Source organism: Suricata suricatta, chromosome 6, assembly GCF_006229205.1.
Source record: "Suricata suricatta isolate VVHF042 chromosome 6, meerkat_22Aug2017_6uvM2_HiC, whole genome shotgun sequence".
NCBI classification, from domain to species: domain Eukaryota; kingdom Metazoa; phylum Chordata; class Mammalia; order Carnivora; family Herpestidae; genus Suricata; species Suricata suricatta.
Genome location: NC_043705.1, coordinates 25,765,361 through 25,780,005, shown reverse-complemented (window position 1 = coordinate 25,780,005; position 14,645 = coordinate 25,765,361). Strand labels below are relative to the sequence as shown.

The 14,645-nt window shown below is 38.3% G+C and overlaps 1 protein-coding gene across 2 annotated transcripts in view; it reads right to left on the bottom strand.

Moving 5' to 3' along the window:
* SEC24A (SEC24 homolog A, COPII coat complex component) overlaps positions 1-14,645 on the bottom strand; it is a 65,052-nt gene that overhangs the window by 3,238 nt on the left and 47,169 nt on the right. For both annotated transcript variants that reach the window (XM_029941930.1, XM_029941929.1), the window contains 7 exons: positions 13,540-13,713; positions 11,782-11,892; positions 8,763-8,938; positions 6,033-6,170; positions 2,993-3,097; positions 2,154-2,246; positions 209-312 (listed from right to left, as the gene is read on the bottom strand). In XM_029941930.1, the coding sequence (XP_029797790.1) occupies positions 209-312; positions 2,154-2,246; positions 2,993-3,097; positions 6,033-6,170; positions 8,763-8,938; positions 11,782-11,892; positions 13,540-13,713 (901 nt within the window). The remainder of the gene's footprint in view (positions 1-208; positions 313-2,153; positions 2,247-2,992; positions 3,098-6,032; positions 6,171-8,762; positions 8,939-11,781; positions 11,893-13,539; positions 13,714-14,645) is intronic.

The following is a 14,645-nucleotide window of genomic DNA, read 5'->3' as shown; positions in this document are numbered from 1 at the left end:
ACCAGCTAAAACACCCAGGTGCCTCTTAACATATTTTTTTTACTAGTAACTGGATATAAAGCATAATTTAGTAATATTTATTGAAAATTCTTTTTCTTTTCTAAAGGGTTTGCTTAAGCAATAGGTAACATGTAACTATGATTCAACATAGGTCCTTGCAAAGCTAAACAAATTGTTTCACTATTAGTAAATGAAAAATTTGACTTACCTTATTACATAAAGTATGGGGAAAAATGGTCTCTGCTCTCTAAGCCAAGAGATGAATGCTATTATTCTGGCAGATTCTGGTGTATCAAGCTCCGGAAGGTCTGTCTATTAAACAAAACCCAGCAATATCCAATTTACCTGAACCACATGTCTAATGCATCTCAAACTTTATCATGTACATGAATCACCTGTGCTGAACTGCACATACTGATTTAGGAGGTCTTGGGGAAGAGGCCTGGGCATGTGTATACCACGGTCTTCTAGTAAGGGGTAGGCAAACTTCTTTTTTTAATTTTTGTTTATTTTTTGAGAGAGATTTAGTGCAAGCTGAGGAGGGGCAGAAAGAGAGGGACACATAGAATCCGATGCAGGCTCCAGACTCTGAGCTGTCAGAAGAGAGTCCCACGTGGGGCTGGGACTCACAAATTGTCAGATCATGACCTGAGAAGAATCAGGATGCAAGCATCCCAACTGAGCCACCCAGGCGCCCCCAGGAGTCCACAAACTTCTTAAAGGGCCAGACAATAAATACTTTTGGTTTGCAGGTCATTTGATCTTTTACAATACACAACCCTAAGTAGCCATAGACCATAAATAAGTGAATGGACATAGTTATGTTCTAGTAAAACAAAAACAGGTGGCAGGGCCTCTTGGGCACTTTATTGAACCCTGATCCAGAAGAACATCCCACCTCCTCTCTTCATTGTATTACGGCATCTAGAAGTAACTGATTCCTTCAGGAGTTATTACAAATATGACAGTTTCTTTTTTTGTCAATGTTTTTTTTTTTTTTAAACTGAGCCACCCAGGTGCCCCATCAAGTATGACAATTTCTCATTTCCTCATTACCTAAAATGCCTAGCCAACCAGACCAGTAATTTCATTTAAAGCTTGAAATCTAGTACTTATCTCAGCATTAATTCTGACAGATATTATTTTTTTAATGCTTATTTATTTTTAAGGGAGAGTGAGCATACGCCCAACAAGGCAGGGGCAGAGAGAAACGGGGACAGAAGATTTGAAGCAGGCTCCGTGCTATCAGCACATGGTCCAATTTGGTGTTCAAATTCTTGAGCCTCAAGATCATGACCTGAGCCAAAGTCAGACGCTTAACCGACTGAGCCACCCAGGCACCCCAGATAGGTCTTTTAAATACATGAATCCCTTGATGAGGTCTGTGAATGGAGTTAAACCATTCATTTATTGAGTGAAGGCATTTCATTTATATGAAAAAGCTCTGACATAAAATACATATGCCAAAGTTGGACAAACAGATAATAGGGTCTGAAAAATATGACACCACATAATACCATGTTATAATTAATTCTAACTTTAAAATTGAAAATTATCCAAATGCTATACAGCTTAACAAATGCTTTCTCATGGAATATTTCAGTTACTCCTCCATAAGCAACAATATTCTTATTTTACGGATTAGACTGTTAGTGATTTGTCCAAGGTCACAGAGCTATTGACAGAGTTCACTGTTATTTTCTTCAATAGTAAATATTAATCCAACTGACATTGATCATAAGTCATTTGCTTATGTGGCAATTAGATCAGTTATCACTCAAAAGGAGTACCTAAAAAGACCCTGCCATAGATCAATGAAATCGCTTGCCAAAAACACAAAAACAAAAATACTACGTTAATACTAATTCTAGGAAAAGATTTTTTTTGCCATTAACTAAATTCATTACTTTCTCCCTAAAATAATCTATCGTCATAGACACGTAAGAACAAGTAAGTGAAGCAAAGTAACACAAAGAATGACTTTAAAACATAAGATGATTATTTCCAATTAGAAGGGAAACATAATCTATGGAGCATTTTATTTTTTGGAAAAACTTTGTGTTGAGCAATGATTTAAAATGGGATGTTCATAATTTTGCCACATGTGAAATGCCTTTAAATCTACTATAATCACTATAATATGAGAGTCTTACCATATTCTGTGGAATTAGTGCATAGTTTTGAACTCCTAGAACTCGGCTGAGAAAATTTTGTCCACAATTTTTTCCAACCCAAAGCATCAATACCTGGGGACAGGAAGAAAATTATTTTGAGATGTGCCTTTGACAGTCTGCTGCTGATTCACCTTTATCACTGAGTATGGGTTTTTTTTTTTAAAGTTTTTTAAATTTATTTTGGGGGCAAGAAAGCACAAGCAGGGGAGGGACAGAGAGAATCCCAAGCAGGCTCTGCATTTGCACAGAGCCAGATGTGAGGCTAGAACTCATGAACTGTGAGATCATGACCTGAGCCATAACCAAGAGCTGGAGGCTCAACTGACTCAGCCACTCAGATGCTCCTACCACTGAATATGGTTTAAAAGGCCAAAATGATAAGTATGTTTAGTGAATTTGTACTGACTTCAAAGGAACTAATAATAATTGGTTTTTAGCACAATGAGACATTTTATGATTGGCATAAATAGCATATAATCTGTTAAAAAGCACATAATCGGGGCATCTGGGTGGCTTAGTCAGTTAAGCATCCAGCTTCAGCTCAGGTCATGATCTCACGGTTCGTGGGTTTGAGCCCCGCATCAGGCTCTGTGCTGACAGCTCAGAGCCTGGAGCCTGCTTCGGATTCTGTGTCTCCCTCTCTCTCTGACCCTCCCTTGCTCACGCTATCTCTCTCTGTCTCTCAGAAATAAATAAAAAACATTAAAAAAAATTTTTTTTGAAAAGCACATAATCTGTTCCAGAAAAGGAGATATTAAAGGGAATGAACATGTACTAGTCTGTGGAGGGAATGATCCATATCAGGCAGACTAACTCACAGAGCCTGCATCCATGAGGAAAGCTCCATCCCTGCTCAGCTTCTCCACGGAAAGCTGAAGAATAGGCGGCTGAGGTATGGTGCGATCATTGATGTTGAGTGCTCCCTGAAATTAGGCAAAAAAGTTAAAGCGTTTATTTTTTTAATTATTTAGAAAACCATTTTTTAACATTTGAGAGAGACAGACAGACAGACAGACAGAATTCCAAGCAGGCTCCACGCTCTGAGCTGTCAACACAGAGCCTGACATGGGGCTTGAACTCACGAGCTGTGAGATCATGACTTGAACCAAAGTTGGATTCTTAACTGACTGAGCCACCCAGGTGCCCCCCAAAGTTAAAGCTTTCATTAGATAATAATGGGGAACAAAATACCCCAATAATTAGACAGCAATAGCTAACATACAAGATGGGTTACCTCATATAAAAGGAGAAAAGCTAAAACTTTGTTTTATTTTATTAAAGTTTATTTATTTTGAGGGAGAGAGCACACAAAACCACGAGTCAGACATTTAACTGACTGAGCCACCCAGGTGCCCCAGAAAAGCTAAAATTTTTAATTAGACCAAATGATCAGTGAGGAACAAAACCAGTCAACATGGCCTGAGGTGACAAGCCCACATAAAATTCAGACAAATTTGCTGACGCTGCCATAAATCTTCACATTCTCCACCTTCTCCAGCAGCTGCTGTATCCTGAAGCTGCTACCAGAAACACTGAATTGTATCCTGCTTGTCACCCTGTTCCTGAAGTTGCAGTTTGGGACCTCAGTCTGACCAACTCCTAATAAGGACACAGAACTTGCAGTTTTTGCCTACTTAACCTTGAGCTGAAACCTTTCCTCCTTCAGAGTATACTTCTGTTTGTTTGAGGAAGGCTCCATCTCCCAGTTTGTAAAAGTGTGTATAGCCCTAAAGCTTCCCTTGCCTCTGACTAAATTGTTGCATTCCAAGAATTTTTGTTGACATGGTAATATGGAGCCACAATTAAAATTTTTTCAATGTTAATTCTAAGATTTTGAAACTTACTTTGGTAAATCAGTTATTCGTATTTAAATAGAAAGAAGATGATAGGGTGCCTGGGTGGCTCAGTCGGTTAAGGCTCTGACTTTGGCTCAGATCATAGTCTCACAGTTCATGGGTTCAAGCCCCATGTCGGGCTCTGTTCTGACAGCTCAGAGCCTGGAGCCTGCTTTGGATTCTGTGTCTCCCTCTCTCTTTGCCCCTCCCCGGCTCATGCTCTGTCTCTCTCAAAAATAAATAAATGTTTTAAAAAATTAAAAAATATATATAAAAAAGAAATATTTATCGCTTATCTAAAAAAACCCACTGTGAATTCCAATAAAACCAAATTACCTTCTGATTTTAACTATTATAGAAGACAATAAAGGAAACCAGATCTATGTATAATTAGTTAATAAAAATAGCTGATTGTGTGGCTTAAGCCATGTATACATCCTGAGAAAAGATTAAAAGCCTAATGCATATGAGATTTTAATAGCTTCTAATGGACATAGTGTTATCTGAAAACACAAACACACCTTTAAATATTCATAACTTGGGGTGCCTGGGTGGCTCAGTCAGTTAAGCATCTGGCTTCGGCTCAGGTCATGATCTCGTGGTTCGTGGGTTCGAGCCCTGCTTCGGGCTCTGTGTTGACAGCTAGCTCAGACGCTGAAGCCTGTCTTCATATTCTGTGTCTCCCTCTCTCTCTGACCCTCCCCTGCTCATGCTGTCTCTCTCTCTCTCTCAAAAATAAATAAAAAACATTTTTTAAAATTTAAATATTTATAACTTAATTTTTAACCAAACGTTTTTAACTATTTAATCTAGGTACTTGATTAAACCTTACCAGAAGGAGGACATAAATCAAATACTGAACTACCAGGGGTATTTCCCCTTCAGCTTTAGGCTTAACAGGGACTATTAATCACCTTACCTTAAGACTTCTTGCCTTAGGGCAAGTGAAAAGCAAGAGAAAGACCATGCACTGACTCAATATAGCTATTTAGAAATTTCTAGAGATTTTCTAATATGAAAGAAAAAACTAATCTTGTCTTATTTTCTGGTGGAAAAGAAAAGAAGCTATCAGTGCCTCTGTTTCCTAGTCTTCTAGTGAAGGCCCATATGAAAGAATGAGGCAATGCAAAGATTCCTCAAATTTCATAGACAATTTATCCTTTATATGTGTCCTTAAATTCTTTAAGCTTTGAAAGGTTTTTAACCAAAATATTGCTTCTAACACACACACACATATATATCCTAACTTGATCACATCACAGAAAGAAAGATGATTTGACATTTTCATGTGTCTGACTTTAATTCAGGTAATTCCTAAGGGGGCAAAAAATATCTCAGTGGGAACATCAAAAAAAAAAAAAAAGAAGAAGAAGAAAAGAAAAGAAAAAAGAAACGAAAAGAAAAAAGACATATAACGTTACAACTTAAATATTTTTAGTTCAAGAATACTGCTATACTAAACCTGGACCTGGGATTTTCATATGTAATTTCACCCTCAGAACACTCCCTTCAGATCAATTTGTTTAAATAAATAAATCAGACAGGCTCTACATTTAGGAGATTTGCTTTAGAGATTTGTATTTTTTAAAGTTTATTTATTTTTGAGAGACAGTGAATGAGGCGGAGGCAGGGGTGGGAGTGGGCAGTTGGGCAGAGAGAGAGGGAGACACAGAAGTGAAAGCGGCTCCAAGCTCCAAGCTGTCACCACAGAGCCTGACGTGGGGCTCAAACTCATGAAGTACAAGATCCTGACCTGAGCCCAAGTCTGATGCTTAAGAGACTGAGCCCCTTTACAGATCTGTCTTAAACAAACTTAAAAATTTTTATTACTTTAATACTTTAAATAATAATTTAGTAAGAAAAGAGGCACTATCTCAAGAGCTTTCCCCACACCAAAATTTCCTTACACAGACCTAGGAAAGGAATAAAATTAATAGCTTTAAAAACAATTTCTACAATGGACTCAATGTAATTAGGCTTATAAACCTCCAAGAAAAAGCCACTAAAAATTAATCAATCTTACCTCATCTGAGAGATTGTCAACTCTGTACAAACTGGGATGAGTTGTGAGCATAAGGTAGACCAAGGGCTGGTTTTTCACTTGACACATGGCAAAAATGCGTTCATCTAGACGTGTATTTGTCCCAGTCTGAAACGATTTCTATAACAAAAAGCCACCGCCCCATCCAAAAAAAGGGTATTTAATAACAAATATAAACAAAGCTTTGCAAAATTAAACTATCTTTATAGACAGAATTAGCAAATTTACTATTCTTTTTTATTGATTCACTTACTTATTTTCTTTTGTAGTTTACTGTCAAGTTGGTTTCCATATATTAATTATTCTTCTAAAGATATCTTTTAAGAAGTCACACATCTATTAAATTGTGGCTATATCTCCACCTGAAAGGAATTAATTACCTGACCATGGCAAAGTCATTGGCTCTCTCTGCTGTTTCTTAATCAGTGAAACAGACCTAAACACTCTACCATAGACTGATGCTGATATAAAAATCTAAATAATAACATGAGAAGGATAAGGTTATATTGCAGACAAAAAAATGAAAACAAATGAATGACCAAAGATCTGTGTTTTATAAATGCTGGGTGATGACTAACGATGGTTAACTATCCTTGTTCTTCTTTAGTTATAGAAATTAAACAATGCAAAAAAGCTTACAAATCAATCAGGAAAAGTAATAACACCAATGAGGACAGTTACTTAGCAAAATAAAGTTAACAAGTAATGAGCTTTAAACTGCTTTTTTTTTTCCAGGTAATTTTATTAAAGCCTGGGGACATGACCCATAGGCAGGAAGGGCTGCTGAGTTGTAACTGGTTTTTAAGTAGTGAACTTTAACTGATCTGTTAGCTTCATGGAGACTACTCAAAAGGTTTGAGGTAAGGTCTTAAGCATATCAGGGGCGCCTGGCTGGCTCAGCTGGTAGAGCATGCAACTCCTGATCTCAAGGTTCTAAGTTTAAGCCCCACACTGGGTGTAGCTATTACTTTAAAAGAAATCTTTTAAAAAAACAAGGTTTTAAGCACTCCTATTGATGGAAAGTAATAGAAAGAGGCAGAGAGCTAGCAGCAACGAGATTATGCCTTAAACAAGTGTACTAACTGTAAACAAAGGAAGCTAAAGGAGGATTAGAAAAGGCTCTTAAGGTTTTTTTTTTCTTTTTAAGTAATTTCTGCATCCAAAGTGGGGCTTAACTCACAACCCCAAGATCAAGACTCACATGATCTACTGATTGAGCCAGCCTAGACACTCCAAGGCTCTTAAGATTTTGTTAAGTAAGCTCTGTGCCCACTGTGGGGCTCAATTTCACAACACTGAGATCAAGAGTTGTATATTCCACCAACTAAGCCAGCAGGCCCCTCAAGAATTTTTAAATTAGTATATTGATCGTCACTAAGAAATAAAAAAGAATATTATGGGAAATGGAAGAAGAAAATTTCATTTATTCATTCATTAACTACTGAGAACCTGTTATGTACTAAGAACTGTTCTAACTGCTGAGACAAAGTGGTAACCTTTTCAAAAAAGAAAAAATTCCTGTCCTTATAAACAAAAAAATCCTAGCAAGGGAAAAGTAAGTAATAAATAAGCAAAATAATGCTATGTCAGTGTTAAATGTTATAGAGGAAAAATAAGGGAGGGAAGAGAGATAAAGAATGTAGGTTAGAGAGGTATGAGAGCATTGCACACTAAATGGGGAGGCAAACCTCAGTGAAACGAAAGCATTTAAGGACAAGACCTGAAGAGGGAAAAGCTCAGATTTTAAAAGTTAAAATCTAAGTATTTATGTAATTTCTGTGCATTTGCATTATATTCAGAAGTAGAAGTGCATGATTTGAGTTAAAGAAACGAGAAGCTGATCTAAAAGCCATCCTACTAGGGTGAGCGGGTTGCCCTTCTCACCTAAGAAGAGATGACATACACCAGACAGGTAGATCCTGGAGTTCAGAAAAGTATACAAATTGACAAGATCCAGAGTAGTTTTGATCAGTTTCGGAATCTAGGATGTAACCCCAAGTGATTTATTAACATGAGCTTTTAAATAAAACTTATAAGGGAAGGTTACCCTAAGTACATAAGATTGGACACTGGATTTTGGATCCTGGAAAAATAAACCTCCTCCACCAGCCCAGAGTTTCCCTTTTTTTTTTTTGGAGAGCGGGGTCGGGAGAGCCAGTGGTAGGGGTAAAGGGTAGGCAGGGAGACAATTAAATAACAATATCAAATGAAAAACTCTACAGGGCCATAGAAGGAAAGGCAACTGTCAAAGAGATAGCATTTGAGCTCAAACACAGTCAGAGGAAAGTGCACTGCGGCCCATGGAAATCGGCGCACAAGGTACGAGAAGACATAGCTAAGATCAAATAGTAATATGTGGCTGAGATACTGTAGGGAGCAGGAAAAAGCCAAAAGAAGAGTTTCATGTGTGACTTCTTGCTCCAGCAATAAAATATTGTTTTGGAAACCTGTTCATCACTTACATCACTTGCATCTTTGATAACATAAGTGAATACTCTGTGAAGGTCTCTTACAAGTAAGGGACACGCTTTAAATCAGTAGTTTTAAACTTTTTTGGGTTACACATTTTCTCAAGGTTCCAATAAAGTCAAGGTCCTTGTCCTCAGAAAGCTTAACTAGCTTAAAGTTACACACACAATGTTTAGTGGTTCACAGGATAAAAACTTGGGCTACTGACATTACTGTATTAGTTTCTGGGTTTAATTCTCTTACCTGTTTAAGGAGAGCCAACACAAAGAGTGGGAAAAGCCGCAAAGAAAAAGGAACCATGAGTCCTGGCTGCTGGTTACTTAGGACTGAAGAACGGTAAGCTGAGAGAGAGTCTATGACGGCATTCACCAGGGCATCCCGAGCATCACTCAGACTGGCACTCACAGACCTGTCAACAGCTAACAGACGGAAGGCAGGAACAAACAAGAGAGAAGAGAGGAGTTTAGCTATCCCATTCCTATCCCACTGTTAAGGATAGAAGAGATGTATTTTTTTTATTATACAAATTCCCTCTCCAATGTATCACATACACAAGGAGCCAAGGATAGCAGCTCAAAGCACAGAGTCTGAAGAGGCAAATCAAACCTGGCTGAGATGCTTCTCTATTTCCTAACTGTAAGACAATATGGCAGGGAATCTAACCTTCATGAATCTGTTTCCTTACCTGTAAAATGGCAACACTGTATTTTGTTCAATCTAAGATATTATTTTGAAATATTCTTTCTAAGTAAGTTCTACTCCCACTGTGGGGCTTGAATTCATGACCTGGAGATCAAGGGTTGCAAACTCAACCAAGTGAGCCAGCTAGTACCCCAAATCTGAGATGTTATTCGTTGTAATCCACCGTTTTATTTTACATACCACAGAGAAAAAAACAGCCTGCAACTAAAACACATGCTTTCTTCATAGAGAATTTTATTGCAAGAGCTCTTAGCTACTTAGATGTCTCTCATCAACCGTCATGCCATTCTGTTCACATGCATTTCTGCATACTTGAGAGAAAAATTTAAACACTAAAAGAACAAAATTGTTTTACAGAGTTCTCAAACTACAACTAAACTAAATTGATTGGGCACCTGGGTGGCTCAGTCAGTTAAGTGTCCAGCTTCAGCTCAGGTTATCTCACAGCTCTGAGTTTGAGCCCTGTATCAGATTCTGTGCTGACAGCTTGAAGCCTGCTTTGGATTCTGTCTCCCTCTCTCTCTCTCTCTCTCTCTCTCTCTCTCTCTACCCATCCCCTACTCATGTTCTCTCTCTCTAAAAAATAAACATTTAAAAAATTAAGGGGCACATGGGTGGCTCAGTCAGCTAAGCACCCAACTTCAGCTCAGGTCATGGCTTATGGTCCCTGGGTTTGAGTCCTGTACCAGGTTCTGTGCTGACAGCTTAGAGCCTGAAGCCTGCTTCGGATTCTGTGTTTCCCTCTTTCTCTGCCCCTCCCCTGCTTATGCTCTGTCTCTTGCTCTCTCAAAAATAAATAGACATTAAAAAAATAATAATCAAAAACAAATAAACTGATGAACTAACTAAATTTATGTTGGGGCACCTGGGTGGATCAGTTGGTTAAACACCTGACTCTAGATTTCGGCTCATGCCATGATCTCATGGTACTTGAGATCAAGCCCTGCGTGGGACTCTGTGCTAATGGCATGGAACCAGCTTGGGATCCTCTCTCTCCCTCTCTCTCTCTGCCCCCACGCCTTGAGCTCTCTCTCCCTCAAAATAAATAAATAAGCTTTAAAAAAATAACCGTCAATTCATGTGGTATCAAAAATACAATCAATACTGGGGTGTCTGGGTGGCTAGATTGGTTAAGTGGCCAACTTCAGCTCAGATCATCATCTCACGGCTCATGGGTTCAAGCCCCACATCAGGCTCTGCACTGACAGTGCAGACCCTGCTTGGGATTCTCTCTCCCTCTCTCTCTCTGCCCTTCTCTTGCTCATGCGAGCTTACTTTCTCTCTCTCTCTGAAAATAAATAAGCGTTAAAAGATAATAATAATTTGCCAATAGGAAATTAAAAAAAAAAGTAATCATCCTTATTATAGGCAGATTTGAGTTTGAAGCAAATGGACCAAATGACATCTTTCCTGAAGGAGAAAAAAAGCAAAAACAACAACAAAAAAAATCAAGGAGACAACTAAATTATATCTCAGAAGTAAAAAAGTGAAGGTATCAGTAAATAAATTCTAGCTCATGTGATCTGGTCAAGGCTGCAAATTTGGCGTGAAAAGTAAACTGGCTTTCAATCCCAAATTACATGACTCCAAGACTAATGATCTTTAAGTAACTTCACTGTCTCATGCAATCCAAGTTACAGACCTCATAAAAAAGCTATTAACTTCTAGTATTGAACATTAAATAAAATATGGTTATTTACTTTCATCATAGGCATAGTATTGGACAGCAAACAATTTAGTAGCTGCCTACCTCCAGTGAGGGATGGAAGAGGGAGGAGGCAGTAACTGCTGATGGGCATGACGTTCTTTTTGGGGTGATAAAAGTGCTCTAAAATCAGACTGAGGTGATGGCCATACGATTCAGTAAATACACTATAGATAATAGAGCTGTAGACTTAAAATGAGTTAAGTGATATGGCACATAAACTATATCTCAATAAACCTGCTTACAAAAATGGTCCTTTCATTCAAATAGTTACTTAGGACACATACACAGGATCCAAAACACTGAAACCTTTAAAGCTAAGTACTTAATTATTTTAAATGTTTATTTATTTTTGAGAGAGAGAGAGAGAGAGTGCGGACATGAGCAGGGAAGGGGCAGAAAGAGAGTGAGATACAGAATGCCAAGCAGGCTCCAGGCTCTGAGCTGTCACCACAGAACCCCAGGTGGTACTTGAAGTCATGAACCGTAAGATCATGACCTGAGCCAAAGTTGGACACTTAACCAACTGAGCCACCTGGATGCCCCTAAAGCTAATTATTTGAAGAAACCTAAAGGGAGCCTGGGTGGTTCAGTTAGTTGAGCATCTGACTATTGATTTTGGCTCAAATCACGGCCCCAGAGACACGGGATCGAGCCCTGGCGAGGGCTCCCTGTGAGTGTGGGGCCTGCTTGGGATTCTCTCTCTCTCCCTCTGCCACTCTCCACCATTTGCATTCACTCTGTCTCTCTCTGAAAGTAAATTTAAAAACATAAATTAAAGAAAAATAAAACTATGTGAATTTTTCTAATGTTATTGCTTGTGAAATATTTATAATAGGTAATAACAATTCTTACCCATATTGGCCAACAACCCTGAAATTGCTTGAACATCAGCTCCAAGAAAGACTTCATTCAGAGTTGAAACTACAGGCAAACACAAAGTATGAACACGAATTCTTCTTTCACCTTTGGGGAAAACAAATAGATGATAGTAAGGGACAACTATATTAAAAACCTTATATTATATTAATAAGCAGAAATAGTACCAAAACTTCAGTGAGTAAAAACTCTTTTATACCTTTTACTTTTTGACTATAAAATTCTTTTTGTTCAAGTAATTACAGAAAAGGGATCATAATCAAATGATGGTAACACATTAGCTTCTTTAAAATATCTCTTTTCTAAAACTTTTGATTACTTTCTTTTTTTAAGTTTATTTATTTTGAGAGAGAGAGAGAACACAAGTGGGGAAGGGGCAGAGAAAGAGAGAAAGAGAATCACAAGCAGACTCCTCACTGCCAGTGCAGAGCCCACTTCAGATTCTCTGTCCCTCATGCTCATTCATGCTCTCTCTCTCAAAAATAAACTAAAAAAAATTTTTTTTAATTAATATACAACTTTAAGGCAGCACTAGAGTGTTCTAGACTAGAGTCTGTTTTGATATTTAAAGTCTAGAGAAATCTTATACTTTCCTCTTCAATCACTGAAAAAATTTTAAATGAAATTGATTAATATTTTCTCTTTGGTAATTATTACCCACAATAATAAAAATCAATAAATACAGAAATAAAAATGAAAATATTTTGAGAATCATCAAATATCAAGCTAATTTTTTTTAATGTTCTAATCAGCAAAATGTGGAACACCAAAGTAAAAGTACAAGTAAAAAATAACTAGAGATGTTATCCATACTGCAACTATATGGACACAAGACCAATGAACAGATATATATAAGGAGCTCATACAAATTACTTTTAGAAAGAAGAAATATTTGCAAAAAAGGGTAACATTGTTTAGATTTTCTATTCTAGACCATACTAATGATAGCTAAAAGAAAACATACAATGTTTAGCCTATCATATCAGCAACAATAACTAAACATACAGACACACACTCACTCACTCACACAATCAGAGACTAAAATGAAAAGGGCACTTGACAGGACCACAAATTGGTAACATCCTTCTGAAGCAACGTGAAAATACCAAGATGTTTCTAAATAGTAGGCCTGGCCTGACACTAAGCAGGCTCTCAGTAAATATCTGTTAAATACAACTGGTTAAGAAAAAGAAATACAGTACATTTTGGCTTTACCAAGAATAGCAACAAAGCTCTTAAGATCAGAAAAAAATTTTTTTAGAGTTTGTTTATTTTTGAGGCAGAGAGAGACAGAGCATGAGTGGGGGAGGGGCAGACAGAGAGAGCGAGAGAGAGAGAGACAGAATCCGAAGCAGGCTCCAGGCTCTGAGTTGTCAGCACAGAGCCTGACATGGGGCTCTAACCCATGTATGTGAGATCATGACCTGAGCTGAAGCCGGACGCTCAACCGACTGAGCCACCCAGGCGCCCCAAAGCTTTTAAGATTAGAAATATACTCTTTTGGTTTAATAGAAATGAGGAGTGAAACTCCAAAAGTGAGGGAGTTTACTGTAAGTCAATGAATACACGACCAAATAATAAAATTTCCCTTTGCTGTAACACACTATATTTATAGTTAACAATACTGGATTGTAGACCTAAAAATGTCTTAAAAGCATAGATCTCATGTTATAGGTCTCTGCCACAACAACATCAACAACAACCCCCCCCCCCACCAAAAAAAACCCACCTTACCTTTGCTGGATGTATACAAGAGTGCAGACTGAAAGGAAACCAACTGAGTGTCAGTAAGACTCTCTTCCACTGACATCTGTACTGCATACCCAGCATCTGGGTTTACATTAGGCAAAGACAGTAAGTCTGTTGACCGAACAAAGAAGTTCCCATGGAAGGTATGAATGGAAAGACCTAGAAGAGAAAATTTTACCAGTCATTTATATATTTTTATTTTATCCTTTTCACTTATCAGAGTGGTAGACAATAAATCTAAAGGTTTAGATGTGATACTGTGATTTATGATAAGAATATACCCTTGACCTTCACCCATTTCTGGCAGAGAGCTCCTAAACTCTTAGAGTTTCCTAAGTGATAAGAGTCAGAAAGGGGTCTTTTGCTATGTTGATGGAGTGACTTAATTTTTTTTCGGCTTTTTAATTTATTTTTGAGAGACAGAGAGAGACAGCACGAGCAGGGAAGGGTCAGAGAGAGAGGGAGACACAGAATCTGAAGCAGGCTCCAGGCTCTGAGCTAGCTGTCAGCACAGAGCCCGACGCAGGGCTCGAACCCACGAACCGTGAGATCATGACCTGAGTTGAAGTCGGACACTTAACCGACTGAGCTACCCAGGTGCCCCAATGGAGTGACTTTTGGAAGGAACCTAAGTAACCTAAGGATGGGGGCTGGTTACCAAAGGACCCAACCATGGGATTAGAAGGTTGGAACGTTCAGTCCAATCTGTCTCCCACCAACATCCTTCAGGGAGGGGAGAGGACCTGGAGGATGATTCAGTCACCAACCACCAAAAATTTAGTCAATCATGACTATGTAAAGAAGCCTTCATAAAAACTCAAAAGGATGGGGTCCTTCGGAGAGCTTCTGGGCTGGTGAGCACACAGAGATCCTGTGCTCTCTGGGGAGAGTGGAGCACTCGGAGAGAACACGGAAGCTGCAGAAGCTCCACGCCCTTTCCTCTCCATACCTTGCCCTACACATCTCTCCATCAGGCTGTTCCTGAGTTATATCCTCTTATAATAAACCAGTACTCAAGTAAATAAAATGTTTCTGAGTTCTTTAAGCTGCTCTAGTAAATAAATTGAACCCAAAGACAAAGTTTCTTAGGA